The sequence below is a fragment of the Trachemys scripta genome, chromosome 16 (assembly GCF_013100865.1).
Source record: "Trachemys scripta elegans isolate TJP31775 chromosome 16, CAS_Tse_1.0, whole genome shotgun sequence".
In the NCBI taxonomy this organism is placed as follows: domain Eukaryota; kingdom Metazoa; phylum Chordata; order Testudines; family Emydidae; genus Trachemys; species Trachemys scripta.
The window spans coordinates 19386466-19414103 of NC_048313.1; the positions used below are offsets into that span (position 1 = coordinate 19386466).

The 27638-nt window shown below is 51.3% G+C and overlaps 1 protein-coding gene across 2 annotated transcripts in view; it reads right to left on the minus strand.

Annotated features, from left to right (window-relative positions):
• PFKM (phosphofructokinase, muscle) overlaps nucleotides 1–27638 on the minus strand; it is a 56193-nt gene that overhangs the window by 10905 nt on the left and 17650 nt on the right. For both annotated transcript variants that reach the window (XM_034792141.1, XM_034792142.1), the window contains exons 3-17: nucleotides 21707–21780; nucleotides 19081–19158; nucleotides 14329–14518; nucleotides 13225–13390; nucleotides 12615–12659; nucleotides 11152–11260; nucleotides 9958–10053; nucleotides 9314–9406; nucleotides 7418–7543; nucleotides 6798–6862; nucleotides 6057–6120; nucleotides 5268–5414; nucleotides 3935–4005; nucleotides 2737–2824; nucleotides 1456–1608 (exon numbers count right to left, since the gene is read on the minus strand). In XM_034792141.1, the coding sequence (XP_034648032.1) occupies nucleotides 1456–1608; nucleotides 2737–2824; nucleotides 3935–4005; nucleotides 5268–5414; nucleotides 6057–6120; nucleotides 6798–6862; nucleotides 7418–7543; nucleotides 9314–9406; nucleotides 9958–10053; nucleotides 11152–11260; nucleotides 12615–12659; nucleotides 13225–13390; nucleotides 14329–14518; nucleotides 19081–19158; nucleotides 21707–21780 (1565 nt within the window). The remainder of the gene's footprint in view (nucleotides 1–1455; nucleotides 1609–2736; nucleotides 2825–3934; nucleotides 4006–5267; nucleotides 5415–6056; nucleotides 6121–6797; nucleotides 6863–7417; nucleotides 7544–9313; nucleotides 9407–9957; nucleotides 10054–11151; nucleotides 11261–12614; nucleotides 12660–13224; nucleotides 13391–14328; nucleotides 14519–19080; nucleotides 19159–21706; nucleotides 21781–27638) is intronic.

A 27638-nucleotide genomic window follows, 5' to 3' on the forward strand; every position in this document is an offset into this window, starting at 1 on the left:
CTCCCCATGCTGTGCTGCCCAGTGCAGTAGTTTGGGAGCTGACCTTGTTCGTGAAGATGGGCAAAAAAAGCATTGAGTACATTAGCTTTTCCCACATCCTCGGTCACTAGGTTGCCTCCCTCATTCAGTAAGGGGCCCACACTTTCCTTGACTTCATCTCTGACCTCCTGCATAAAACAGGCCAGAAAACCTCACCCAATAATTCCTGCATCAAGCCCATAACTTCTGCTTGAGCTATAGCATATTTGAAGGGGATGTCTACACCGCAGATGGGAGATGTAATTCCTAGCTCGGGTAGAAGTACATGCGTTAGTTTGGCTGGAGAGCCTAGCTATGTATTTGGCCAGCTAACTGAACTGCTGTGACCAACTGCTATTTGCTGCACTAGCTTGACACACCCCCAACTGCTGTGTAGATGTACTCAAAGACTTGGGAATCCACCACTTCCATTGGTAGGGAGAACAATCGAGATGGTTGGGGTCAAAATTCAAAACATTCCACCCTGCTCTGGTAACTAGAATAGCACTAAAACCATTGTTCAACTCTTGAATGAAATAAGACAGATGTCTCCAAAAGAAAATTTCATAGGAAAAAATATTTATATTTAGTTAAGGTTGCTTTAATAAAAATTTTAAAAATAACCAAGGTATTGCCTTAATATCTGGAAAATATACAGGTAAGGAATTGTGAAGTAATTTCCTTTCTACATAAAGAAATATTTCAGTCTTTTTCAGCAATTCTACCTTGCATTTTTACCTCATTACACACTTCCTTTACTGACACTAACTAATAACTTTCAATATATTTTTAACCTTTACTATGGACTTGTTGCTGATCTTTATATAACAAAGACAGTAAACATTTGTATTCCTTTTGAGAATTGGTAAGAACATAACATAAGTGGCGCCACCCCGCTTAGCCCCGCCCCACCAAGTTTTAGTCAGGGGTATATAGTAAAGGCATGGACAGGTCACAGGCCGTGAATTTTTGTTTACGGTCCGTGACCTATCCATGACTTTTACTAAAAATACCTGTGACTAAAACATAGCCTTATTTCTAGTGATAGATTCAAGGAGCTCAAGTATTTAGCTTAACAAAGAGAAAGTTAAGGGGTGGCTTGATCACAGTCTGGTACCTAGATGGGGAACAAAAACTTGCTAATGGGCTCTTCAGTCTAGCAGACAAAGATCTAACAAGATCCAGTGCAAATTAGACTACAAATAGGCTCATATTTGTAAGTGTAATTAACCCCTGGAACAATTTACCAAGGGTCGTGGCGAATTCTCCATCACCCTCTAGTTCAAACAGCAGGTACTTCCAGGAAGTTCTCTGGCGTGTTATGCAGGAAGTCAGAGGAGATGATCACAGTGGTCCCTTATGGCTTTTGAATCTACAAATCATGCTACTAGTGGACTGGGGGTTTCCATAGCAGGAAGAAGATTTCAAATGCTTTACCGTGGTGATAGTATTGAGGGCGGTGTCTGCTCCGATGCTGAAGTCCGAGCCGGGGACGTTGTTGGACACGGTGGCTGGAATAACACACACCGGGATACAGAGCTCTTCGTATTTGCCACGACCTTCCACAAGCTCTAAGCTCCCAGTGAAAGCCTACAGGATGCCCGGAAAAAAGGGAGAGCAGCATTGAAAAGTCCTGGGTTTGCTTCTGGCTGGGGCCACATTCATCTCTAGGGGCAGGGAGGATGGTGACTGAGTTGGAAGCTTTTCCTAACACTCAGTAGTTTGGTAACATCATCCTGGCCCCACTGAAGATGGGTGTTTTGCCATGGACTTCAATGGGGCCAGGATTTCCCTTGGTGCTGCATCTGGAAAACGGTCAGCGTGAAGATAGGATTAATCGTACTCAGAATGAGACAGTTAGATATTTATTATTTGTATTATCACAGAGCCTGGAATCTCCAGTCATGGATCAGGTGGTAGGCACGGTACACAGAAAGGACAGGAAGGGTATTCTGCTGGGTCTAAGGCCTTTTGGGGTGGGATCAAGATTGGTTCCATTTGATTCAGGGTGGGGTAGCAGTGGCCCTGTGGGATGCTCCCCCCCCGTACCCTAAAAGCTTGAAGCCAGGCAGCGTGTTCAGCAGGTGCCCAGTGTGTTGTTTTGCACAGAGGGACAAAGAACTGACAGCAGTGCCCTGCATCTACCATGAGAACTTTGCTGAAGATCGCCCAGCGTCCCACACAAACACGTTCTGGGCCTCTCGGAAATGGAGAACCCAGGAGCTTTATGATCCAACTCCAGCAATACCACCCAGACACCTAGTGAGGGGAACCAGCCATTCTAGGAAGCCGTAGGGAATGGAACCCTGACGGATCCCCTGAGCCTGGGGAAGGAAAAAGAGATGGGCCTGGAAGGGATCAGCCCACAAGTTGAGTTCCTTAATGCCCTGGTGACTGGAGCCCCAGAGCCTGAGCCCCGCTCTGGATGAGACTCAGCACTCAGGCTGCATTGGGATGATCTTTGCTCCTGAGTCACCACAGGAGATTTCCAACATTTTCAAGGCATTGACAGGCCTGGAAACAGTCAAGTTCCTCCAGTAACGACCCCCTATTCTCGGTGAGCATCTTTGACCCGGCCAAGCAGCTGGCCTCATGTCCCCCAGGATTCAGATCTCCTCTGGGGTGTTCTGTGGGTGGAGAAAGGTGGCTGGCCCCTTGCTAACCCACAGGCCCCAGGTTCTAAGCCTGTAAAGACTCACTGCAGCCTGCCCGACTCACCTCAAAGCCCCCGATGATGATCAGCCCGTGAATGTTAAAATTGCTGATGGTTGCGCTGATTTCCTCCAAGTATTTCTTAGGCAGAGTCCTGTTGGAGGCAGAAATGCCAGAAAAAGCATCAGTGCACCCCCCTGGGCCTGTAGAGTCCCGGGATGTGGAGAGCACTGAGTCTGGCGTGGAGGGAGATGGCACAAGAGGAATTTGCTGGGAGGACACAGGGGGACGGGGCTCACTTTGCTGAATGCAAGGAAGAGACTGGATCCATTTGCAAAGCTCTAGACTAGTTAAGGGCTTAACAGACTTGCCATCTGATCGTTGCAACGGTTGCTTCAATCTCCTCCATCGAATGCATGTTTGTGTGATCACGTCAATATCCCCCCCATCCCCCAACACATCATTCGTGGCATCCTGCTGTGTTTTAGAACAGGGATGTTCTCTCCGGGCTCAGGATACCATCAAGCAGCTCTCGCTTCCAGGGTGAGGCCAAGCGTGAGAAGCCACGGAAAGACGAAAAGTGAAAAGCAACTGAAATGAGCGGCTCAGAATGGCAGGGCCATCTCGGCTTCCGCTTGCTACAGCATCGCTATGGAGACATGCGGGCCACAATCCTGCACTGCCCCAAGTGACAGCTGGTTGCAGCTCCCTGATCTCCAGTCGCCTGGGCCTGGCAGAAGGCAGAGCTGCTTGAGGGGCTAATTTAACGTCCGCCGCTGGTGTAAGCTTCATGGTGGAGATTACGTCAGTGGTAAAGATCAGCTCCATCATGGCTCCTTTTCACTCAGGCTAAGGACGCACCTGGGCGCATTCTCCAGTCTGTATCTCTGGTTGGTTTCAGTCTGTGCTGCACATGTTATTTATGTGTGTTATGTAGCACCTAGGAGCCCCGTCATGGCCCAGGACCTTACTGTGCTAGGCGCTGTACAAACACAGCAAAGACAGTTTCTGCCCCAAGGAGTTTAAGTGATTTCTACGTACTTGGTGGACCAGAGAATGTGGCCCCTGAGACCTAATCTCCAGAGGTGCTGAGCACCTTCAGTGAATGCTGATTTCACCTGGAGTTGCAGCAGGTGGTGCCACACGTCTGAAAATCAGGCCTGCGATGACGCTGATCAAAGCATGTGTTTGATATCACTCTGGTAATAGTATCTTGAAGGACATGCGGGTAGCTAGCTAGAGGAAGAATGCTTTAGTGGGTTACCTTTTTGTGCCAAGTTTCGATCCACCAAGCCCAGTCCAGCCACCTACGCCTCCCCAGCCAATCTCTTCCACCTGGTGAAAAGGGAAGAGAAGAAAGGAGTTACGAAGAGTGGGGCTATTTGATTTGCCAGTAACAATGGAGAGAACAATTTCCCTACATGGAAACAAGGTGGGGACAGTGGAAGTGACTCACGATGGGAAACTGCACCTACTGAGCCCAAAGCACATCTTGAAATAACTATTCCCCGGTTTAGAGAGTAAGCAACTGATGTTGGTGTGAGATTGTGGGTTTGATTCTCCAGTGCCCTGCATCCTGTGAGGTCATTTACCCCAGTGCTTCAGAGGCAACAGACGGTGAGGCTGGTCTGTCCAGAGCCGCTCTTACCGGACAGAACTTTCCTAAGCAATTTGCATCGTGTCCTATGGCAGTGGTCTCCAAACTTTTTTGATCGCGCACCCCTATCAGTAAAAAAATTTTGAGCACTCACCCCCTGCTGCGCCGGCTCTACCATTTTTGCCAAAGCAAAAAAAAAAAAAAAAGCCGCTCGGACTCCCGCCTGAACTGAAGACAAAGCAAAAAAAAAAAAAAGCGCTTCTCCTGCCGCGCACTCCCAAGGATCCTCTTGCGCACCCCCTACGAAGCACGCACCCCACTTTGGAGACCACTGTCCTATGGGACTGCACCCGATGTCCCCCACATATGTACAGAGTTAAACACCTTTCAAACACCTTCAGGAAGACACGTTCAAAATCGTTATGTATCGTTCTCAGTGCTGCATCTAACCAGAATCCCCATCAGCGCGGACATTCTTTGGGACACGCTTGTGTCTTCTGGAGATGGAAAGGCACCACTGGGCTGAGATACAGATACTGCCCACAGCAGCCTTTGATCCGGTTTCTCTGTCACCCTGTCTGGAAGCCCAATACTAAACCAAGAGCCTTTTCTCTTTCACTTTGATTGTTCACTCCATAACCCCGCCATGTTGAACATCGCCTGACTACGGCTGGAGCCTCGTCATAGGCTCTCCCGTTCAGTTTAGGATCCATAGCCTCCCTGGGCTTGCTCCAGCCTCTCTCTCTAGATCTCCGCACCTCTAGCACTACCCTTCTCCAGACACTCTTGCCACGTGTTGTGGAAGAACCTTCTCTTCTGCAGCTGCCGCTCTCTGGAACGGCCTCCCTATCTCATCAGCCCCCTGTTCCGCCTCAGAGTTCCCTCCTCTCCATGGCTCTGAATGTTCCTCTCCTGCTGCTGCGTGTCAGGGCTTTTTACAGCGCATGGAGACTCTGTCTGGAGGGAGGATGCTGGAGAGCTGCCTTGTCCTAGATGGTACCTGTCCATGGGCGAGACCATCAAACCCATCGTGCACAGCCAGCATCTTATGCCCATGGATCAGCCCAATCCTGACGGCCGCCCTCACGGCTGCATTCATCCCGGAGGCTGGAGCGCCGACGTTCATCACGGCCAGGTTATACCCGCTCTGCAGTGGGGGAAGCAGGAGATGGCATTGAGAAAGAAACAGAGAAAACGGGAATGCTCCCCAAACTGCTGAAATAAGTGGGGAAAGGTCCCACACCATCAATACAGCAAGGCCCCGGGGCACTGGCACAGATGTACAGATTTGGGCTGGCTCATAGTACAGACCCGTAGCCTTGGATTGGCACAGCCACATGGCCCCACAGCACGCTGAGGGTCTAGATCAGTGGTGGGCAACCTGCGGCCCATCAGGGTAATCTGACTGTGGGCTGCGAGACATTTTACTGATGTTGACCACGGCTCCCCGCAACTCCCATTGGCCAGGAACGGCGAACTGCAGCCACTGGGCTCTACGGGGGGCCGTGCCTGCAGATAGTCATCATCAGCAAAATGTCTCGTGGCCCGCAATCAGATTACCCTGATGGGACGCATGCAGCCTGCGAGCCACGGTTGCCCACCAATGGTCTACACTTTCATTTTCAAAGGGGCCTGGGGCATGAGGTGCCTAACTCCCATTGAAAACTAACAGGGAGGGTTGGATGCCTATCTGCCTTAGCCTCCTTTGAAAATCCCAGCCCTGATGCATACACAGCTGCGCAGATCGTAAAGAAAACGGACGAGGAGCCACCTGTTGTTTGTTTCGTACCTTTGTAGAGGGTGGGCGCACGTGAGCCAGCAACTTGTAAACGTTCCAGTTATTCTGGAAGCTCCTGCAAGAAAGGAGGGGGGGAGTCAGAGCTCAAGGCCAGAAGAGGCCATTCTGATCATCTAGTCTGACCTCTTGCATCACACAGACCGGAGAACCTCTCCCAATGAGTCCTGCATCCAGCCCATATCTGGTGGTTGAGCTAGACTATTTTTCATTTCAATATTCCAGCATTGATTTAAAGACTCCAAGCAATGGGGAATCTACCACGTTCCTGGGAAAGTTGTTCCAATGGTTAATTCCCCTCCCTGTAAAAATGGACACCTTTCTCTTTTGTAGTCGATAAGCATCTTCATGCTGTGGAGGAGACTGTGAGCTTCGCCTACTTGTAAGTCTCCCAATTAAGCATCATTAGAGGAACGCTGGTTTCTTTTCAGTGCAGTGTGGCTTAGTAGCTAGAGCACTGGACTGGGACTCAGGAGACTTGAGTCCTGGCTCTGCCACTGCCCTGCTGTGTAACCTAGAGCAAGTCACTTCACCCCTCTGTGCCTCAGTTTCCCCATCTGTAAAATGGGGGTCATAATACTGACCTCCTTTGTAAAGCACTGTGAGATCTGCTAATGAAAAGTGCTAGATAAGAGCTAGGGATTATTTATTAATTATTATTATTATAGTATATTTAGAGCCACAATAGGTCCCTGACCCTTTAAATATCTTATTTTAAATAGCACATTCACTCACCTTCCTCTCAATTTAACGGCATCGTCAAATCGTCTTTCATTCATTGCTGTCGTGACATCTTTGGTCTGTGAGGAGGAAGCAGCAGGAAAAAGAAAAGATCTAAAGATCGGTCTCTAAAAATCTCATTTTAACTCGACTGCAATCCCAGATGGAAATTGAGATTAAGCACAAGCAGGTCTGGAGCAAGGCACTACGGGCCTGGGCTGTATGTTAAGATCAGAATCTGTTTTCATTTAAAAATACTATTCCTGGCTCTCGCAGATGCACAGAAAAGCTTGGAAATGTGACCTGAGACTGACCGAGGCCTGCTGGAGTCTGCAAAGAGCCTGAAACAAGAGCTCCAAGAGGTGTGAACTTTCCCATTCATCTTAAATCTGAGAACACGGCCCCTGGTGATGTCTAGGTGGATGGCAAGTTGTCATCTCTGCTACTGATTGGCTAAGAACTGCCCATCTGTTTTAAAGCATCTATTTGTATTATTCCCATCCACCCTCTTGTTAGTCTCATCCACCAGTTTTTTAAACTGTAAGCTCTTTGGGGCAGGAGCTGTCATTTACCATATGTTCGTACAGCACCTAGCACATTGGACGTGGTTGGAGTGGAGGGAGGGAAATACTCACCACTTGGACACACTCCATGAGAGGCAGGCGGACAGCTTGGTTCCCGGACAGGCTGACGACACATGCTGGGGTATCCGGGGTCCCTTCCAACAAGGCCATGACTGCTTCCACCCCCATTCTGCTTCCCTGAGACACACAGAAGGGGCTTTAGTCCTTGAGGGCTCTATATTTCCTTGGACATCCATATCCCATGCTCCCACTTATACCCTCAATACAGATTCCCCTGAATCAGTCCTTAGGAAGAACTTAAAAAAACCACACTGTAACATACGGATAACTAGATCTCTTCCCCCAACCCTACCATTGGTGGCTAGTCTACATAGAAGATAACAGCCTACTACTGCTATCAGGTAATGGGGCTACTCCTTTTGTTCTTTCATTTGGAGCTGTAGGTCACAGGTTCAGTCCCTACTGATGAATGGAGGGTGGTGGCCCTTTTTAGGACTGGTCAAAAAAATTGCCGTTGAAGCTGTTTTTTTAATGTAAAATCCATTTTTCAGCTAAACTAGTTTTTTCGTAAAACGTGTCTGCTTTCCAGGAAAATGTTGATTTTTCATTGAAAAAATTGAATATCCAAACCCGGAAATATTTCAGTTCTAAAATGCAATTGTGGTGCTTCATGGGCGCTGTAGTTTGGGCGTCTTATTCCTCCATTCCCCTCTCTGGGCTGGGCTCGCCAACTGGCCTATATTTCCTATAATGCACCAGGGCCATGCGACTGCCATGAGAGAGAGTCCAGAGGAGAGCAACAACAAAGATAAGTGGTTTAGAAAACCTGACCTCTGAAGAAAGGCTGAAAGAATTGGGCATGTTTAATCGAGAGAAGAGAAGGCTGAAGGGGGTCATGAGAACAGCCTTAGCACATAACATAAGAACGGCCATATTGGGTCAGACCAATGGTCCATCTAGCCCAGTGTCCTGTCTTCCGATAGTGGCCAGTGCCAGGTGCTTCAGAGGGAACGAATAGAACAGGGCGATTATTGAGTTATCCATCCCATCACCCAGTCTCAGCTTCTGTCAGTCAGAGGTTTAGGGACACACAGAGCATGGGAATCATGTCCCTGACCATCTTGGCTAATAGCCATTGAAGGACCGATCCTCCAGGAATGTATCTAGTTCTTTTTTTAACCTAATTATACTACTGGTCTTCACAACATCCCTTGGCAATGGGTTCCACAGCTTGACTGTGCGTTGTGTGCAGGGGCAGCGCGTGAAGCTTCTCCTTGGGGAGGCTAGCACCCCTGCCCCGTCTCTTCCGGCCAAGGCCCTGCCCCTGCATGCTGCTCTTAACCCGCCCCCCATGGCCCTGGCCGGGACTGCAGCGGAGCTCTCAGCCCTGGCCAGAGCTCCAAGCCCGGAGCCTCTTCTCCCCCCCCACCCCCCGTCTGGGGGCCGCAGCGGAGCCTGGAGCCCCTCCCCCCCGTCTACTTGCAGCCCTCACCATTCACCCCCTCACTGTGCCTCTTTTCCCTGAGGCCCTGCCCCTGCACTCCCTCCTTTCCGCTCCCCCGAGACTGGAAAAGCTCCATGCCCCTGCTGGAGCAAGAGCTCCTCCAGCCCAGGGGCCAGGGAGATTTTTCTGTGGGCCCCAAATTGGCCAGGACCAGTGTGAAACACTGGTTAAAGCGTGACTCACTGGAACAGGTTCCCTAGGGAGGTTGTTTTTAAGACAAATCCCAGTCAGGGATGATCTAGGTGTGCTTAATCCTGCCTCAGTGCAGGGGGATGCACTGGATGACCTCTCAAGGTCCCTTCCAGCCCTGTGTTCCCATGACTCTATGCTCTGCTCTGGAGTCCCCTGGCTCTGTCTTGAGGGAAGGCCGCAATGGGGGTCATTAGGGTTTGTAAAAGGATCTCAACTAAAAGAAGCGTGGAGGAGATAGCAAATGTTCATACCAGGATGCGGTCAAAGGCAGAGGGGGTCCCACCACGCTGCACGTGCCCAAGGATGGTGACTCTCGTGTCATAGCCAAGGCGTTTAACAACCAACTAAAGGGAAGCGAGAAAACGACGGAAGAGATTCATCTTTATCTCAAGAGTCCAGACTGTGACATGAGTGAACATGCAACAGCAGAGACCACTGGAAACTAATATCCGGGGGCCAGATCCTCAGCCTTCCAATGGAGCTGTGCTGGGTGATTGACACCAGATGAGGCTCTGCAACTGAGGGTGATTTTAAAGCTTTCTGCTAGTGGAGCCCTGTCTTGCCCAGCCATAATGTCTGGCTAGCTGTGATCCAGCACAACTGCTGGACAGCAAAGAGTACCAGCAAATCTTTAAGGCCTCCAGGCCCTCCAAATCTCGTTAAGGCAGCCACGTGGAAGGCCACAGGCTCCTCATTCCGTTCGGGCATCTCGGGCAGCACCAAAGAGGGATGCACTTTTGGGGCCATATCTATAGCTGGGGTAAATCGCCAACACGCCGTCGAGCAATGCTGCTTTACAACAGCCGACGAGCTGAGCGTTCGTGGTAATTTGAAAGCAGACAGGTGCATTCTGGGAGACCACGAGAGCACAGAGCTGACCCCAGACCCCACTCACGTTTTTGATGTTCTCCGAGGTGATGGGTTGGCCCTGCTTGGTGATGGCTCCTTCAGCCACAATAATGATGTTTAGTCTCGATCCCCGGCCTCTTGTCTGAAGGAAAGGAAAGGAGAAAGCAACCCATTGATGTAACGTGTAAAATTGCACACTGCGGGTTGGATTCACCCCCACGCAGGGGACAGAATAGGGCCAATGCACTGCTCTAGTCCCACTTACAGCCGTGGGCTGAAGCAGGATCTAAGCAGAGCGCTGGGTGCTAGCGAGGGCTGGCTGGGAAACCAGAAGTCCATTCTGTGAACAGTTTTGAGCTGTCGACATTCTTGTTCCACGTCAGAAGGACGCCGAGGCCCTGCCTGTTTTTTTGTGAACACAGACTGATCCCATGATCAGCATATGACAGCGCACTCACCACTGTGGCCAATTGCCTAGTGGTTAGGGCACTCCCCTGGGATATGGAAGAGCCTCGTTCAAAACTCTGCTCTGTCGGATTCTGGCAGATCAGATCAGTGGGCTACTCTGGGGTGTCTCTCTCCAGAAAGGTTTCAGAGTAGCAGCCGTGTTAGTCTGTATCAGCAAAAAGAACGAGGAGTACTTGTGGCACCTTAGAGACTAATAGATTTATTTGGGCTAAGCCTACGAAAGTACTCCTCGTTCTCTCCAGAAAGCCCATCCAGGATGCAAGAAATGTTTTGTCACAAAATTCCTGACCAATTAGCCTTCCTGTCCCCGGGAACTCCTTCCAGCAGGAGACCAGACCAAATGGAGAAGGGAAAGCATCGAGCTAAATCTAGCTTCAGTTCGCACATGGCCCCCCACTTCCACGGTATCTGAGCGCTTCACAATCTTTAAGTAGATTTATGCTCACAATCCTCCTGTGAGGTGGAGCCGTGCTATTATCCACGTGGGGAATTTCAGGCACAGAGAGACAAGGGCTCAGGTGTTTCGGCATCTAATTCCCAGTGATGTCAGTGGGAGTTAGGCAGCTAAATACCTCTGAAGAGCTGGGCCCAAGTGACTTGCCAAAGGTCAAACTGGAAGCAGTGGCAGAGCAGGGACTTGAACTCCAGGATCCGACCAGTCCTCTAACCACTAGACCAATGTCCTTCTCAGAGCTTGACTCTCGAGCGTCCTAGCATCCCAATCCGGGATCAAGTCTGTGCAAAGCAGGAGTTGCCTACAAGAGGGGGTTACCTCGATTAGCCTCCTGCACAAGTGTTCCTCCCAGTCATCCTCAGGCGGAGATTCGGGAATGAAAACCCAGTCAGCACCACAAGCCAGGGCTGTTATGAGAGCTAGGTAGCTAAGGTGAGAGAGAAGGAGGAAGGTTAGCGAGCCAGGGGTGTGCTGTGAGTTTTAAAGTTCACGCCTCTTGCTTAGCAAGCGGAGAAGCTGCCGTTGATGGCAAGGGCTGGAGGGAGCTGTTCTGGAAATAACTGCTTGCCAGTTTCAAATTTGCATGCAAAAATAAACTATTCCATGCAGTTCTGTTCGATGCCCTGGGGCACCCCGAGTTCCCTGGCACTCTGTTTCTCTTCTGAACTAACTCTGATGAAATTTCAAACCTCCTGAAGTTTTGGGGGACAATCGGGGGTGGGGTGGGGGACCACACTGCAGACTGAGCTCCCTCAGCTTCCCCTGGGGGACATCTACCCTGGTGCACAAGGGGCCCTGCCCAGCTGAAGGACGTATGTGGGATTGCAGAGGGACACCAGCCTTGTGCTAGGGGAGAATTCCACCTGCAGCCAACTTAACAAAACTCTTATACAGCCACAGATCTCAAGGTCAAAAGGGACACTCCACTAGGCTGACCAGACAGCAAGTGTGAAAAATCGGGACTGGGGGGTTCGGGGGTAATAGGAGCCCATATTAAAAAAAGCCCCAAATATCAGGACTATCCCTATAAAATCGGGACATCTGGTTACCCTACATTCCGCTGAGCCCCAGAATTTCAGCCTTGATTCCAATGGAGCGACACCATTTTACACCAGCTGAGAACTGGCCCACTGTCTTCAATGGGAGCGGGATCAAGCCCCCGAGACTCACGACGTGGGACTCGCCGTTTTCCCTTCCCTGACTCAGCCTTTCTTCTCTCCAAACCGGAGGAGTTTCCCCGCTGTTACGTTTATTAAACAGCGAGCGAGTCACAACCTTCACTACCGTCCGAACTATAAGACTAATGTTGCTTTTTAGTGGCGGCACAGTGACTCGCCTCGGGCAAGAAATGCCCCTGCAGCCCGCGTCATCAGAGACTCCCATCTGAGTCCTAGCTGGAAAGAGGAGACTATTATAATAGTGGGTGAGAGAGAGAATGCACAGAGGCAATACTAGGCCTACACACCACTTACATGTCATTTAAGCCCTAAGGGCGCATAGACCTCATACTGCCCATGTGCATCAGGATCTGTTTCACCCAGCTTGATTACAATTAAGAGTGACTTTTTTCCACCCCTGGGTTTTCACTGGTTTTGTGGGTTGGAAAGACAGGCGGGATGGCTTGCCCCTCCGGCCCGTCTTTTCCTGCGATTGGCCCCTCTTTCTAGCCTCTCTATTTCCTGTGAAGCAAGGACCCCGCCTCCCCGTGCGCTGGGCCAAAGGGTCAGGAGGTGGCGAAAATTCAGAACCGTTAAACGTACAGGGAGGAAAGATTTACCCACCCGCAGTGACGGCCCATCACCTCCAGCACAAACGTCCTCTGGTGACTGCAAGAGACAGGAGAGAGAGTGCACCCAGCAGTTACCGCAGTGCAGCAATACCACAGATATATCTACCTAAGTAGCAACAAGGCCTTAACATTGTGGAGACGCAGCTGAGTCCAGTGGATCAGGGCAGAAGACTGGGATTCAGAAGGTCTTGATGCTATACCTGGTGCTCCCATGTGACCTTTGGCAAGTCATTTCTCCTCCTGTGTTCATCTTGACTTTGCAGATGGTCAGCAGTTGAGGGCTGGGACTGGTTCCCACCACGCATTTGTGCAGCACCTCGTTATTAGCATTATTAATAATCATCTGTATTACGTCAGTGCCCAGGAGCCCTAGTCATGGATCAGGGCCCCGTTGTGCAAGGTGCTGTACAGACACAGAACACAAAACCAAGTGCAGAAAGGCAGAAAGCTGCCCTATAATGACCCAGGGTGCTAGGCAGGCTGGTCCACCCCCTGATTGCACTGTGGACGTACCCTTAGGCTCTGGCATCCCAACACCCCTGCATCCCACCGCTGATGCTGAAAAGGAAGAGGTGAGTTGCAGACCCATCCCCAGGCCTCACCTCTGGGCAGTCGTCGTTATAGCATCGACTATCTCCATTATCCTGTGAAGGGCGGAGTCTGTGCCTATCGTCATGTCCGTGCCGCAAAAGTCGTTATCGATGGAGCCGACCATTCCTACAATGTTCAGGTGACTCGAGTTCTTGGCTTCCTCTGCCGTGACGCCACCTGCGGAGAGATTCCACGGGCCCCTTGATTCACGGTCTGCGGTGAGCTTATCATTGGGCGATGCACATCGAGGCCCTGAGCCAGAGCCCAGTGATCAAGGGGCTTTGGGTAAGGCCCAAAGTCAGAGTTTAAGGCCAGAAGGAACCACCAGCCCATCTAGTCTGACCTCTTGTACATCACAGGCCACAAAAGGCCACCCCGCCATCCCCGTACCAAACCCAGCAACCAGACCAAAGCAGTACAGTCCTCAGGAGACTGAACTGTTGTGGGCCACAGGCAGAGACCAGGAGGGACAGAGTTGCCCCCCATGCCCCAGGCCTCTGCAGTGGCAGGGGATTGATTCAGTGAGATACACACAAATGATCCTGGCAAGTGACCTGTGCCCATGCTGAAAAGGAAGGCGAACCCCCTCCCCCCAGATCCCTGCCAGTCTGACCGCATGGAAAATTCCTTCCTGACCCCACAAATGGCCATCATTTAGGGTCTGAGCGTGCGAGCCAAGCCCCTGAGAAAGAATTCTCAGTACCACCTCAACGACGCTTCAAACCCGTCACTTCCTGCTAGAGCCGAATGAGGAACAACATCTGGATGGAAAAACAGGGGAGGGGAAATTCACTGTGTTTGTGAAGTTTTTTTTCCACTTCCCAGCAAGCTCTGCTGTCTGGCATTTCCACGCCCTCACCATCTTTGCTCCACTGTGGTCTGCTTGGGGATGTGCGTAGGTGGGGAACCCGGGAGCGAGTGGGCAGTAACACACGTGGGCAGACGGGTGTCCTGGGACGAGACGCACACACTAGGAGGTGTCTCTGGGAAGGGAGTGCACTGGTGAGTGGGTATCTTGGGGGCGGGAGCTGGGGAGATGGCATGCCCTTGGGGCGTGCATAAATAGGCCAGTGTCCCTTGGGGACACTCCACCTATTGCTTTGTCACCACGGTACCTGTTTTAACCAGTTCCACCAGCAAACTGCTCCACTCGGCCCGGAAGGTGTCTGCTCCAGTCAGGCTGCCGTCTCCCCCGATGACACACAGGTTGGTGATGCCTCTCTTCACCAGGTTGCGGGCGGCTTTCAGACGACCCTCGCGCGTGCGGAAGTCCTGGCACCTGGCGCTTCCAATTACAGTGCCGCCCTGGGATGGAGGCAGAAGGCGGGGGTCAATAGGGAACCCCAACACTGTTGTGTGGTGTGTCGCAGGAGCTGGTGGAGGCCAGCAGGTTGCATGTCAGAGTGGATTCTCGGTGAGACTGACATGGAACACTTCTGGTGTCCACATTTTAAAAAGGATGTTAACAAATTGGAGAGGACGCAGAAAAGAGTCACAGGGCTGGAGAAAAAAACTTAAAGAGCTCGATGTGTTTAGTTTATCAGCAAGAAGATGGAGAGGCGGCTTGATTACAGTGTAAAAGTACCTTCCCCGGGAGCGGGCTCCCTAACTAGCCGAGAAAGGCAGGACAAGAACCAAGGGCTGGAAGGTCAAGCCAGACCAATTCAATTTCCAACAGTGAGGATGCTGGAGCAAACCTCCCCAGGGAAGTGGTGGACTCTCCATCCCTTGCTACCTTCAGATCCAGACAGGGTGCCTTTCTCAACGATGCTGTTGTCAAACGTACGATATTGGCCTCAACACAGGGGTGAAATGTAATGGCCTGGGCTATCCAGGAGTCCAAACCCGATGATCGAATGGTCCCTTATAGTCTTAAACGCTGAATCTATCTTGGTTACGCCAGGCCTTGCTCTTTATGCTGGCGCTTTCCTGCCAGGCAGGCACCCTAGTAGATAGAGGCATAGGCGGCGACGCCGTGGGTGCTCCGAGGCTGGAGCACCCACGGGGAAAAAATGGTGGGCAGCCCTCATATCAGCCCGCCCCTCCCTCCCCCACGCTTCCCGCCTGCCAGCGATCCCCGTGGATGAGCGCCTCCCTGCACTTCCCGCCCTCTGTGAACAGCTGTTCCACGGTGTGCAGGAGGCGGCGAGGGACAGGGGAGGAGCAAGGATGTGGTGCGCTTGGGGGAGGGGGTGGAGCAGGGACGGGAAGAGTGGGGCCTTGGGGGAAGGGGTGAAGTGAGGATGGGGCCGAGCCAGGGGTCGAGCACCCCCCAGCCCTTTGGAAAGTCAGCGCCTATGGATAGAGCTGCTATGATTCCACTACCATGAGTAGCGCAAACTACATCCTTCCCCCGCCAACCCCACTCCCCCACTGTGGCCCGGTCCTCAGCTGGCAGATGCTCCTGTCGACGGGGAAATAGCCACACTCCATTCAACTATCCTGCTCTCGGCTGAGACGCAAGGAGGGACTGGCAGCTTTCGCGAGGGGATAGCGTGTTATCTAGCTAAGGTGCTACCATAGAACCGTAGGATTAGAAGGGGCTGCAAGGGGCAGCTAGTCTAAGCCCCTGCCAAGATGCAGGATTGGTTGTCTCACAGCAGTATCCGCGCACCTCACCATCTGTACCACCTTTACCCTCCCACCCCCCCGGGACGGAGGGAAGTGCTGTGATCCCCATTTCACGGATGGGAAACGGAGGTGCCGAGAAGGGAAATGATTTGTACACAAGAGCAGGGGCTTGGACCCACATCCCCTGAGGGCTGGGCTCATGCCCTAACCACTGGAATCACCCTTCCCCTCGAGCTGGGACTGAAACCCCCAAACATGAGCCATCTGTTTTCAGCCACTACCAGCCTGGGCTGGATTTGAACTGGTGACCTGGAGGGGAAAGATTCCATCACCGGTTAGCCGTTCCCAAGAGCTGTCCGGTCCTGGTAGCTCTACAGTAGATGTTCAATTTATGCAAGAGATCCCTTGCTCTTTCAGTGATTCCCTGCCGACGGACCCGAGACGTGGTCTGGGTCGCCATTGCCCAGAGACGGTACTGCACTGTGCTATGTGGCAGGGCTAGCTTGCTATCCTACGGGCTGGGCCTGCAGCCGTAGTCTCTTGCTGCTCCCTAGCCGCCACGGGATGGCCCGGTAACATGCACAGTATGAATCGTCATTCATCCAGCCTCTGACTGACAGCTTTGCCAGGGGCTCTGACAACCGACAAGAGAGCTCCTGGCTGGAGCCTGTTCTGGACCAGCCGGCTCAGGAGAAGAAGAAACTAGGTTTTAGCCTCCTCGAGAACAGTGGTTCTCAACCAGGGGTCTGGGGCTTCCTTGGGGGCCGCGAGCAGGTTTCAGGGGGCCCAGCAACCAGGGCCAGCATTAGACTTGCTGCACCCAGGGCAGAAAGCCGAAGCCCCACCACATGTGGCCTAAGTTCCCTCTAAGGTGCGCGCCTGCACGGCTGCACAGGAGGCCACCATAGGCTGTGCACCTCACTTCCCTAGCCCGGGGCTGCGGCACGATGAAGAGAGACGCCTCTTCTCCCAGCTCTGGGGTTGCAGCGGGGAGAGAGGACTCCCCCAGCCCCAGAGCTGCTGTGGTGGGGAGAGACACCTCTCCCGTGGTGGCCCCAGCCCCAGAGCTGCTGTGGTGGGGAGAGACGCCTCTCCCGCGGCCCCAGCCCCAGAGCTGCTGTGGTGGGGAGAGACGCCTCTCCCGCGGCCCCAGCCCCAGAGCTGCTGTGGTGGGGAGAGACGCCTCTCCCGCGGCCCCAGCCCCAGAGCTGCTGTGGTGGGGAGAGACGCCTCTCCCGCGGCCCCAGCCCCAGAGCTGCTGTGGTGGGGAGAGACGCCTCTCCCGCGGCCCCAGCCCCAGAGCTGCTGTGGTGGGGAGAGAGGGTTGGAGGGAGTCCTCTCTCTCTGCTTCAGCCCTGGGGCAGCCTGCACCCCAACCCCCTCATCCCCAGCCCCACCCCAGAGCCTGCACCTCCAGACGGAGCCCTCACTCCCCGCCCCCTGCACTCCAACCCTCTGCCCCAGCCCTGAGCCCCTTCCCACACTCCAAACCTCTCAGTCCCACCCCGCCACACATCACCTCCATATTGGTGCACATAGCAAAATTCATTCTGCACATAGAGGGGAAAAATGAGAGGCCACATTGCCCGGGGCCCTGAGCCCTGCCACCTGGGGCTGAAGCCGAAGCCTGAGCAATGTAGCTTCGTGGGGGCCCGGTGGCGTGGGGCCCCAGGCAGTTGCCCTGCTTGTTATCCTCTAATGCCAGCCCTGGCTTTTACATGCAGAAAACCAGTTGTTGTGGCTCAGGTGGGCCATGGATTTCTCATAGCATATTGGGGGGAGGCTCAGAGAGAAAAAGATTAAGACCCCCCCAGCTCGAGAACACAAGCAGCTATTTATCCATGGCAGCAGTGTCCCGCTGCATTCCCCCTCGAGTCCTCTTAGAGGGCGAAGTTCACCTCTGTGCAGGAGGCCAGCACAAGGGCCTAGAACCTCTGTAAGTTCCACATAAGCCTTAAAATGATGCATAGGGCTTGCGCTGATTTCTGCAGAGGGCTCAGTTTTGCCCTTCGATACGGGTCTGAGAGTTAGAATCAGGGTTGAAACAACATGTGCACACGTGGGGGGAGAGGGAGGTCTGATTTCATGCCAGTTGATTCCGTCTCGAGGGTGGCACGCTGCCTAGAGCTGGGCACAGCCCTGTTCCCTCTGCAGTCCTTGTTTGTGAAACCCGACCCGAGGTCCCCGGTCACAAGCAGGGCTGCTGGCAGCCTTCAGCGCTGATTTCACGTTATTTTAGGGCTCAGACATTCATTGTGACCCCAGCCTCGGGGATATCGTTACACGCAAGTTCCCGAGCCCTTGCCTGTGACCCCGCCGAAGAAAAGGGCAAGATGCTACAATCATTTTCCTCCTGGCAGGAATCCCTTCCGTGAAATTGCAATGACCTCGAAAGTCATTATAAGAATCGATGGTTCTTCCAACCCTGGGAGGACCAGCGGATCCAGTGAAGGCAAAAGCTGTGGTGACTGTGACTTAATGGCACGTTTCCCTGTCCCTGTTGCTAACCTGCTCTTTCCTGGGATGGAGACAATGGCATTCTCTGGGATTCTGGGCCTACTTTATGTTCCCTCATAGCTGCTTGCTTCCGGTAGCTGATTGAGGACTAGATGGTGGGGTGAGCCTTGCTGTATGCCTCCAGGTGCTCCCTTCCTCTCCTGTGCTGGCTCTTCACAGGGCAGGTAGCATTGTGGGGAGGTGGGAAGTAGCTTGCAGGGCTTCTACTCCCATGCATGTGAGTGGGCGGAGCCTGGATTCAGCCCCGCCCCCTCCCTCCAAACTGGCGTGGAAGGGGAAGTATTCTGTGCTGCCAGGTATCCTGGGCTAACCCTAGGGCAGCCCAGCGACACGCTGCCCCCTTTGCTTGGGGTGTGCGGCGCAGCCACGATTCATGTGTAACGTGTCTTGTATGCTGGTTCAAAGCCACGCGCCATAAGGCAGGAGGAAAAGCGCTCTTGTATTCCCGCCTGCCAGAGCCTCTGCCTGCGGAGCTCCGCCTGCTGGAGCCTTTCACTGCCGCGGGTAGCTACTACACGGTAGCGCCTGTACTCTACCTGCTGCCGTAAGGGTACACATAGAGGAAAGCAGTTCGCCGCACAAGTTCCAGGACTTTCAATGGGGACATACTTTCCAAAGCCCCTTAAGCACGTTTGAAAATCTGGCCCTTACGTATCCAAACCCCACTGAAATTCAGTGAGAGTTGGGTGCCTGGCTCCTTTGTAAAGCCCAGCCAGAATAGTGGCCCAGGGCACTGGCTCCCTTTCACAGCCAGCAAGGGGATTCATGCCAGGACCTACCAGCTGAAGCATCATGGAGACGCGTTCCCATGTGGCCTCCTGGATGTTGTCATCGCCGTCCACCAGTCCTTGGTAACCCTAGAACGGAAGGCACAGGAAAGAGATTAGGGGCAAGTCTGAAGGCTTTCCTACGCCAGTTACCGCTAGGATAGATAGATGGACACTTATGGTGATGGATGGACAGAGGGCGCCCACAGGAACTGGGGAGGAGAGTTAAGCAGAGCAAGCCTCAAACTGAATGGAACCATTAACATTCAGATGAGCACTCCCTACCCCTGCACAGACACCTCCCCAGCCCCACACAGAGGTACTTTCTTGCCCATATCCCACCCAATCCATTGCAGGGTTTCAACAATCCCAGCAGCTACTGATTTCAAAGCCTGTATCTCACTGGCCTGTTGCTGACTCAGAGGATTGCACGGACCATTATGGGTAGACCCAGAGAGGGTGAGAACTGAAGACAACAGTAGATGTGAGTTCGGTTCTGAACAAAGTACTCTGGGTAGGAAACACGTCCGCGGTCCAGGCACAATATAGGATAGTAAGCAAATAACAGACTGGCAATACAGTGAGACACAAGGTGGGCGAGGTGACATCTTTTATTGGACCAACTGCTGTTGGTGAGAGAGACAAGCTTTCGAGCTTACACAGAGTAGGGTTCCCAGACCTGAAGATGAGCTCTAAGTGTCACAGCGAAATACAAGATGGAGCAGATTGTTTAGCACAAGTAGTTAACACATATTTCAAGGGACCATTCAAGGTGAAGTGGCCTGTTAACACCTCTCCAGTCACAGGGAGGAAAGAGTGGGGGAAAGCAGTTTGGGGGACGGGGGATGTTAGTGGGTTATAAATTGTTGTAATAAGCCAAAAATCCAGTGTCTATTCAGTCCCTGATTTTTAGTGTCTAGCAAAAACAACGAGGAGTCTTGTAGCACCTTAAACACTAACAGATTTATTTGGGCATAAGCTTTCGTGGGTAAAAACCCCACTTCGTCAGTGTCTAGCAAGGTTCTGAATTTAAGCTCCTAGGCTCGTCTTGTGAAAGTGCGGTGCAGGTTTCCTTGGCAGTACAATGGACTTGGGAGCATTCCTATGCTTGAGCCTACAGCTTCCTCTTCTCCAGTCTGCTTTCTCCTATGCTTATTGCCCTCCCCTTCCACACCTGCTCACACCTTTCCTGGTCTTCCCCCTTAGCCCAACATGCGGCATTAGTTACAATCACTAGGAAGCAGGCACGTGTAATGCTAAATTCCCTCTAAGCTGCGCAGCTACGCAGCAGGCTATCAAGGGCCGCGCAGGCGCGCAGCCACAGAGCCTGGACTGGAGAGGTGCCTCTCCCTCGGCCCCGGCCCTGCCACAGCCAGGGAGAGGCACCTCTGTCCCAGCCCCAGAGCTGCCGTGGCTGGGGAAAGGCGCCTCTCCCCCCGGCCTGGGGCTGCTGCAGCAAAAGAGGGCTCGGGGGAGTCCTCTCTCCCTGCTGCAGCCCCGGGGGAGCCTGCACCCCAAACCCCTCATCCCCGGCTCCACCCCAGAGCCCGTACCCCCAGCCAGAGCCCTCACTCCCCACACCCCAATCCTCTGCCCCAGCCCTGAGGCCCCTCCCACACTCTGAACCCCTCGGCCCCAGCCCCGCCACACATCACCTCCATACTGGTGCACATAACAAAATTCATTCTGCACCTGGATGTAAAAAATTAGAGGGAACATTGGTATAACGGTCATCTGTCACTGCTGCCCAGATAACATGATGATGGTCATATTAGAAATGATGGCTAGGTGAGTATTTACAGTGATGGATGGCTTGATGAGTATATGTAGAAATGAATGGATAGATAGATGCATCTAACAATGCTGATGGATGGATGGATGGGAATATGATAGATAGATGTAGGAAAGGATGGATGGACAGACATATGGGAACGTGGTAATAGATGGATAGACAATATTAATAATGAACAATAAGCTGCAGTTCAAGATAACGAATATATTCCCCGTTTCTCACTATTCCTTCTTCCATGTGGCAGATGTCTCCTCCTATCTAAAGCCGGCTTCCTTTTCATACAAAGCAAGACAGTAAAACTAACACTGAACCTCTAAGAGCAGTACGTCCCATGGAGACATCACAAAATAAATGTCAAAATATCAACTCCGGCCCTGACTCTGATTAAGTCAGTGAGTCTTGGTCTCAGGTGAGGTCCTGGTCTCTCAGTGGCTCTGTGTGTAGACACAGAATGGGTCTTTGAGGTTACTGCAGTGGTGCAGGCTGCTGATGGAATTGTGGTGCCTGGGATCAGAGGATTGGGATTTAGGGTAGCAAGTTCTGGTTTGGGTTTGGGATAGAGGGCTGGGGTTCAGGGATATAGCTTCCGGTTTGGGGCAGGGAGTTAGGGTGGAGGCCAAGGATTAACTGTAAGATATTACATTAAGCACCCCATGAAAATCAGGAAAGATTTCCCTTCCTGTCGCCCTTTGCAATGGGGATTTTTCTAGACACAATGGACTACGTTTATAATGATTCATGTACTGTGGAGACATTACGTTACTAAAATCCCAATGAAAGCAAAGCTAGATGCAGTTCAGAGCAGAGGTGGGGGAAGCCATTCGAGATGGAAACGATCGTACCAACCTCATGAACAAAGTACACCTTGGCTCCTGTGAAGATGCCCACTCGAACCACGGCCCGGACAGCTGCATTCATGCCTGTGCAGAGAGAGAGAGAGAAATCACTCTTGCATGCAAAACACCTGCCGTCTCATTCCATAATGGAAGGGAATCTCTGCGGGACTTGGCTTTCTGATTCAATTCAATCACAAACCGCTGGGCTCGACGGAGGAATCGCCAGGTAACATTCTCTGGCCTGTGCCATGCAGGAGTTCAGACAAGGGTTGGGATCTTCAAGAGTGTCTAAGTGAGTTAGGAACACAAGCCCCACCGAAAGCCAATGGGTCTAGTGCTTCTAAGTCACTGACATGCTTTTGAAACATCCCACCGCCTGGATGATCCCGATGGTCCCTTCTGGCCAACATGATGGAGCTCAGGGGTTTCTGATGCAGTAACAGGAAGGGGCATTTTTGAGCAGTTCTGGGCTGGATACAGATTCCAGCTTTCAGGTGATACTTGCAGGAGAAGGCTATTTTTTCCTAAACGACAGGAATGGTTTCAGCACTAGTCAAGCCTTTCCCTGACACGGCTGGGGGCAGTCTAGTCAAGTGTCATCATGGGAATTCATGGAGCCATTGACAAGAGATGGCGGGCCCAAAGTGAATGCAGGATGGTGCAACGGCATGATGCCTGGGAAGGTGGCAGCATTATTCCAGGCCCCAATATCTGCTGATCCTCCCCAGAAGCCCTCTTTGTCCTCTTCCAGCTCCGCTCTGGTGCCAGCCAACTCAGTCTCTGGAAGGAGGATGCCTCAAAAGCAGGCTTAGCGTTTTCTTGGTAAACGTCAATTTCGCCATGTGCACACAAACCAATGAAAACATATTTCCCTCCAGGATCATTGAAATTCACCGATAGGCAGAGCAAGAAAAATGCTGCTTGCAAATGGATGAGCATTCGATTTAAGGCTCTCTCTGCTGTGCAGCTTTTGACAAGTGATGTTGGCAGTTTGTGTTTTAATGTTATGAAGCGTTCACTTTTTGAATCCTGATGTTTACGGTTATTAAATAATTATCATGTGACCTCCCATAATTTCTTGCAAATCAATCAAATAAATGTTTAAATCAATAAAAATAAAAAATGCTTAAAATAAACCATGATAAAAATAATGCAAAAAAATCTCATTCTGCCAAGCTACTCACAAGGGGTTGATGGACACGTCTCCTCTATTGTCCAAGAGCCCCTCCCCTTACAAATCTCGCTCTACTGCGCAGAAGGCACATCAGGTGGCTATGGACCACTTAGCCGATGCTACTCTTTGATGACAGACCTGAACCCTCCATTCACAACACACCACCACCACTCAAGTAATCACGGGATAAACTGTGGAGCAAACGTGACTTCAACCACGCAGCGTTTCACTGCAACCCGACCTTCCTCCAGCTGTTATCTGTTGAGGTTCTGAGCCTGCAAGCAACCCTTGTGCTCCTCTGATGTGAAATTCTATCGAAGCCATCAATGTTCAGAACATATCTGATTGAAGCAAATCCCATGAATCCCTGTGCGGCCTAAGCGGCTGTGATACAGCAGGGGGTGGATTTCTATGGAAGCGCTCACCCCGAGGTGGGCAGGAAAAGCAGCCTTCTCAGCTCCAAGCAGCTCAACCAGAAAAGGGCCCAATTCAGATCCCTCTACACAACTCTGGTAGCGTACAGAGGCTGTAATAGAGCCAGAAGGGGATGGTGGCAGGGCATCTGGTACAGAACCAGCAGAAGATTGATGTAGGAAGAACTGGGTAAAATTTTTCAACTAAAACTTTTCCCCACCCTTGGCAAAAAAAAAAAAAAATGCTGATTCAGCAACACGGAAACATTGTGGATTTCGGCAAATTGTTTCAGTTGGGGAGGGAAAAAAAAACTAAAAGAAAACTCCAAAAACATTGAAAAGTTTCATTTCAACATTGTCTAAGCAAAACTTTTTGATTTTTTATTTGAAAGGACTTTTTGTTTAGAATTTTTTGTTAAAAAATATAAAAACCCGAGGGAAAAAATGCTCGAAATCGAAGCAAAATGTTTCATTTCAGGCCAAACATAATATTTTGTTCAACCCAAAACAGGATCCCCCCCCCAACTTTTCAAGTAGCCAAAAACGTCAAAAGAATGTGTTTTCTGTGGTCCGAAAATGGATTTTTCCCTCCACCAATTAGTCGGATATGCCAGTGAATTGAAACATCTGTTATTTGCCCAGCTGTAGATGTAAATGACCCTATGCCGCACCCCCCTTGTGGGTCTTGGCATGGGCGGGGGCATGACAGGAAGGAATGTGCTCAAACCACTCTGTGCTACAGGGATTTTAGGCTGGGTTGAAGCCCTCGGGAAGCTGCTGTAAAAGTTAGCCAAGTCCCTGGGGCTGCTCTAACTTACCCCAGGGGTCATTCTGGTCCCCACGTCAACCCAAAATCCAGAGAGTGCAGAGGTGGCTTAAAGAACGTGCCCCTGTTAAAGAGAAATATCCACGGGTTTCATTTAGATTTGGATTCTGGCACACAGACTAACAGAACACCCACCAGAGCATGGGAATGGTTAGATTTCTCTAGACTCCTCCTGGCCACCACCCAGAAACTGGCCAGCTCTAGAGGTGAACCCCTCCAAGAGTTAACCTGGTGATGGCTGGGCAGGTGGAAAGCTGGGACCACTGCTACTGACAAGCTAAGAATTGTGCCCATCCTATTCTATTTATACATCACCCTGTCTCCCCCACCTCACCTTGGGCCCCTGGTTTGTCTCCTCTACCTGCTCCATCTTGGCTTTGAGGTTGGATGCTCTTTGGGGCAGGGAGCGTCGTTTATCCTAGCTTTGTACAGCACCTAGCACAATAGTGCCCAAGTTGGTTGTGGCCTTTAGGTGCTACCGCAATGTAAATGACAGATATTATCTAAGATTAGGGTGACCAGACAGCAAATGTGAAAAATCGGGACAAGGGGTGGTGGGTAATAGGATCCTATATAAGAAAAAGACCCCAAAATCGGGACTGTCCCAGAAAATTGGGACATCTGGTCACCCTATCTAAGGTATTTTTATGGCCCCCATCACTCTAGCATCTGGGCACCTCATAATCTTTAATGTAGTGAATTAGTGACAAACTGTCATACTTCAGGGTATAAGCTTGCCCCAACTAACTGGTGGTCAGCAAGAAACTTTCCCTTCCCAACACTGCTCTGAGACAGGGCAATTATTCCCATTTTACAGATGGGGAACTGAGACCCAGAGAGACCAAGTAGCTTGCCCAAGGACCCACGGGCAATCTGGCAAATCAGGAAATTTGCCAGATACAGCTGGCTGTATTTTAAAGAATCCTTATTGAGGTTGCAGGAAAAAACCATCCCGATGTGTAGAAAGAATAGTAAATATGGCAGGCGACCAGCTTGGCTAAACAGTGAAATCCTTGCTGATCTTAAATGCAAAAAAGAAGCTTACAAGAAGTGGAAGATTGGACAAGTGACCAGGGAGGAGTATAAAAATATTGCTCAGGCATGCAGGAGTGAAATCAGAAAGGCCAAATCACACTTGGAGTTGCTGCTAGCAAGAGATGTTAAGCGTAACAAGAAGGGTTTCTTCAGGTATGTTAGCAACAAGAAGAAAGTCAAGGAACGTGTGGGCCCCTTACTGAATGAGGGAGGCAACCTAGTGACAGAGGATGTGGAAAAAGCTAATGTACTCAATTATTTTTTTGCCTCTGTCTTCACGAACAAGGTCAGCTCCCAGACTGCTGTACTGGGTAGCACAGTATGGGGAGAAGGTAACCAGCCCTCTGTGGAGAAAGAAGTGGTTCGGGACTGTTTAGAAAAACTGGATGAGCACTAGTCCATGGGGCCGGATGCGCTGCATCCGAGGGTGCTAAAGGAGCTGGCGGATGTGATTGCAGAGCCATTGGCCATTATCTTTGAAAACTCATGGCGATCGGGGGAGTCCCGGATGACTGGAAAAAGGCTAATGTAGTGCCCATCTTTAAAAAAGGGAAGGAGGAGGATCCAGGGAACTACAGGCCAGTCAGCCTCACCTCAGTCCCTGGAAAAATCATGGAGCAGGTCCTCAAGGAATCAATTCTGAAGCACTTAGAGGAGAGGAAAGTGATCAGGAACAGTCAGCATGGATTCACCAAGGGCAAGTCATGCCTGACTAACCTAATTGCCTTCTATGAGGAGATAACTGGCTCTGAGGATGAGGGAAAAGCAGTGGATGTGTTATTCCTTGACTTGAGCAAAGCTTTTGATACGGTCTCCCACAGTATTCTTGCCAGCAAGTTAAAGTAGTATGGGTTGGATGAATGGACTATAAGGTGGATAGAAAGCTGGCTAAATTGTCGGGCTCAACGGGTAGTGATCAGTGGCTCCATGTCTAATTGGCAGCCAGTATCAAGCGGAGCGCCCCAAGGGTCGGTCCTGGGGCCGGTTTTGTTCAATATCTTCATTAATGATCTGGAGGATGGTGTTGACTGCACCCTCAACAAGTTTGCAGATGACACTAAACTAGGAGGAGGGATAGATATGCTGGAGGGTAGGGATAGGATACAGAGGGACCTAGACAAATTAGAGGATTGGGCCAAAAGAAATCTGATGAGGTTCAACAAGGACAAGTGTAGAGTCCTGCACTTCGGACGGAAGAATCCCATTCACTGTTACAGACTAGGGACCGAATGGCTAGGTAGCAGTTCTGCAGAAAAGGACCTAGGGGTTACAGTGGACGAGAAGCTGGATATGAGTCAACAATGTGCCCTTGTTGCCAAGAAGGCTAATGGCATTTTGGGCTGTATAAGTAGGGGCACTGCCAGCAGATCGAGGAACGTGATCGTTCTATTCGACATTGGTGAGGCCTCATCTGGAATACTGTGTCCAGTTTTGGGCCCCACACTACAAGGATGTGGAAAAATTGGAGAGTCCAACAGAGGGCAACAAAAATGATTAGGGGGCTGGAGCACATGAGTTATGAGTGCCTTGGCCGCTGGACCAGCCTTTTTTTCTCTTTGTAGAGCTTCCTTGCTAAGTAAGAGCGTCTCTGTGGCCGTCAAGGGGCAGCACAAGGCCTATGTGGGTTACTGTGTCACAGACACATCGCGCTCCATCCCCGGTGTGGGGTGATCCCCTACAGTGGCAGACAAAGACCTCTTCCAGACCCTGCCGCTCCCGCTGCAACTCCACGTGTGGGCAATGGGCTGTGGGTCAGCACAGCAGCTGATGTGCCAGCCCAGCCTCCGCCCTAAACCCAGGCCACGTTAAAACATGCAGGGAGCTGGCTCTGTGTCACATGGGGGGCTCTAGGCTCCCCAAATTGTGCTCCATCTCTTTGCTCAGCAGAATCTCCCGGTGCTGCCTAACATAACTCGGCCCTCCTGTGTGCCTGGAGCCCCTTACTGCTGGACGATGCTGTCTCATGCATCTGATCCCTCGGATGATTTTCACATTTTATTTTTGGTCTGCTGACATTTAACAATAAATGCCAGCGGTTCTCCCTGGCGCCTGAAAATACCCCAGCGGGAGAGGCCTCTCCTTGGGACAGAGGAGTACTTTGGGATTGAATTACAATCCCTCTCCCACTGGGGTATTTGCAGCCACAGCTACCCTCCTCGTGTGGACAGCGGCCTTGTCCGAAGGCACAATGAGAGTTTATCGGTCACAATGCAACCTTGGATGAGATCCTACGGACAAACTGTAATAGCAAAGCGGTGTGGGGGAGATATTAAGAACTAAGACAAAGGAGAAAAGATATTTGTGCTAGACAAATTCACACCAGAATTTACAACACAATGATTAACAGGGAGGGTGATGAACCATTGGAGCAAGGGATGTGGTGGATTCTCCACCACTTGGAGTCTTTTTTAAATCAAGACTGGACCCCTTTCCAAAAGCAAGGCTCTGTTTCAGTCTACAGGGGGCACAGAGAGAAGGTTAATCTTTAACTTCT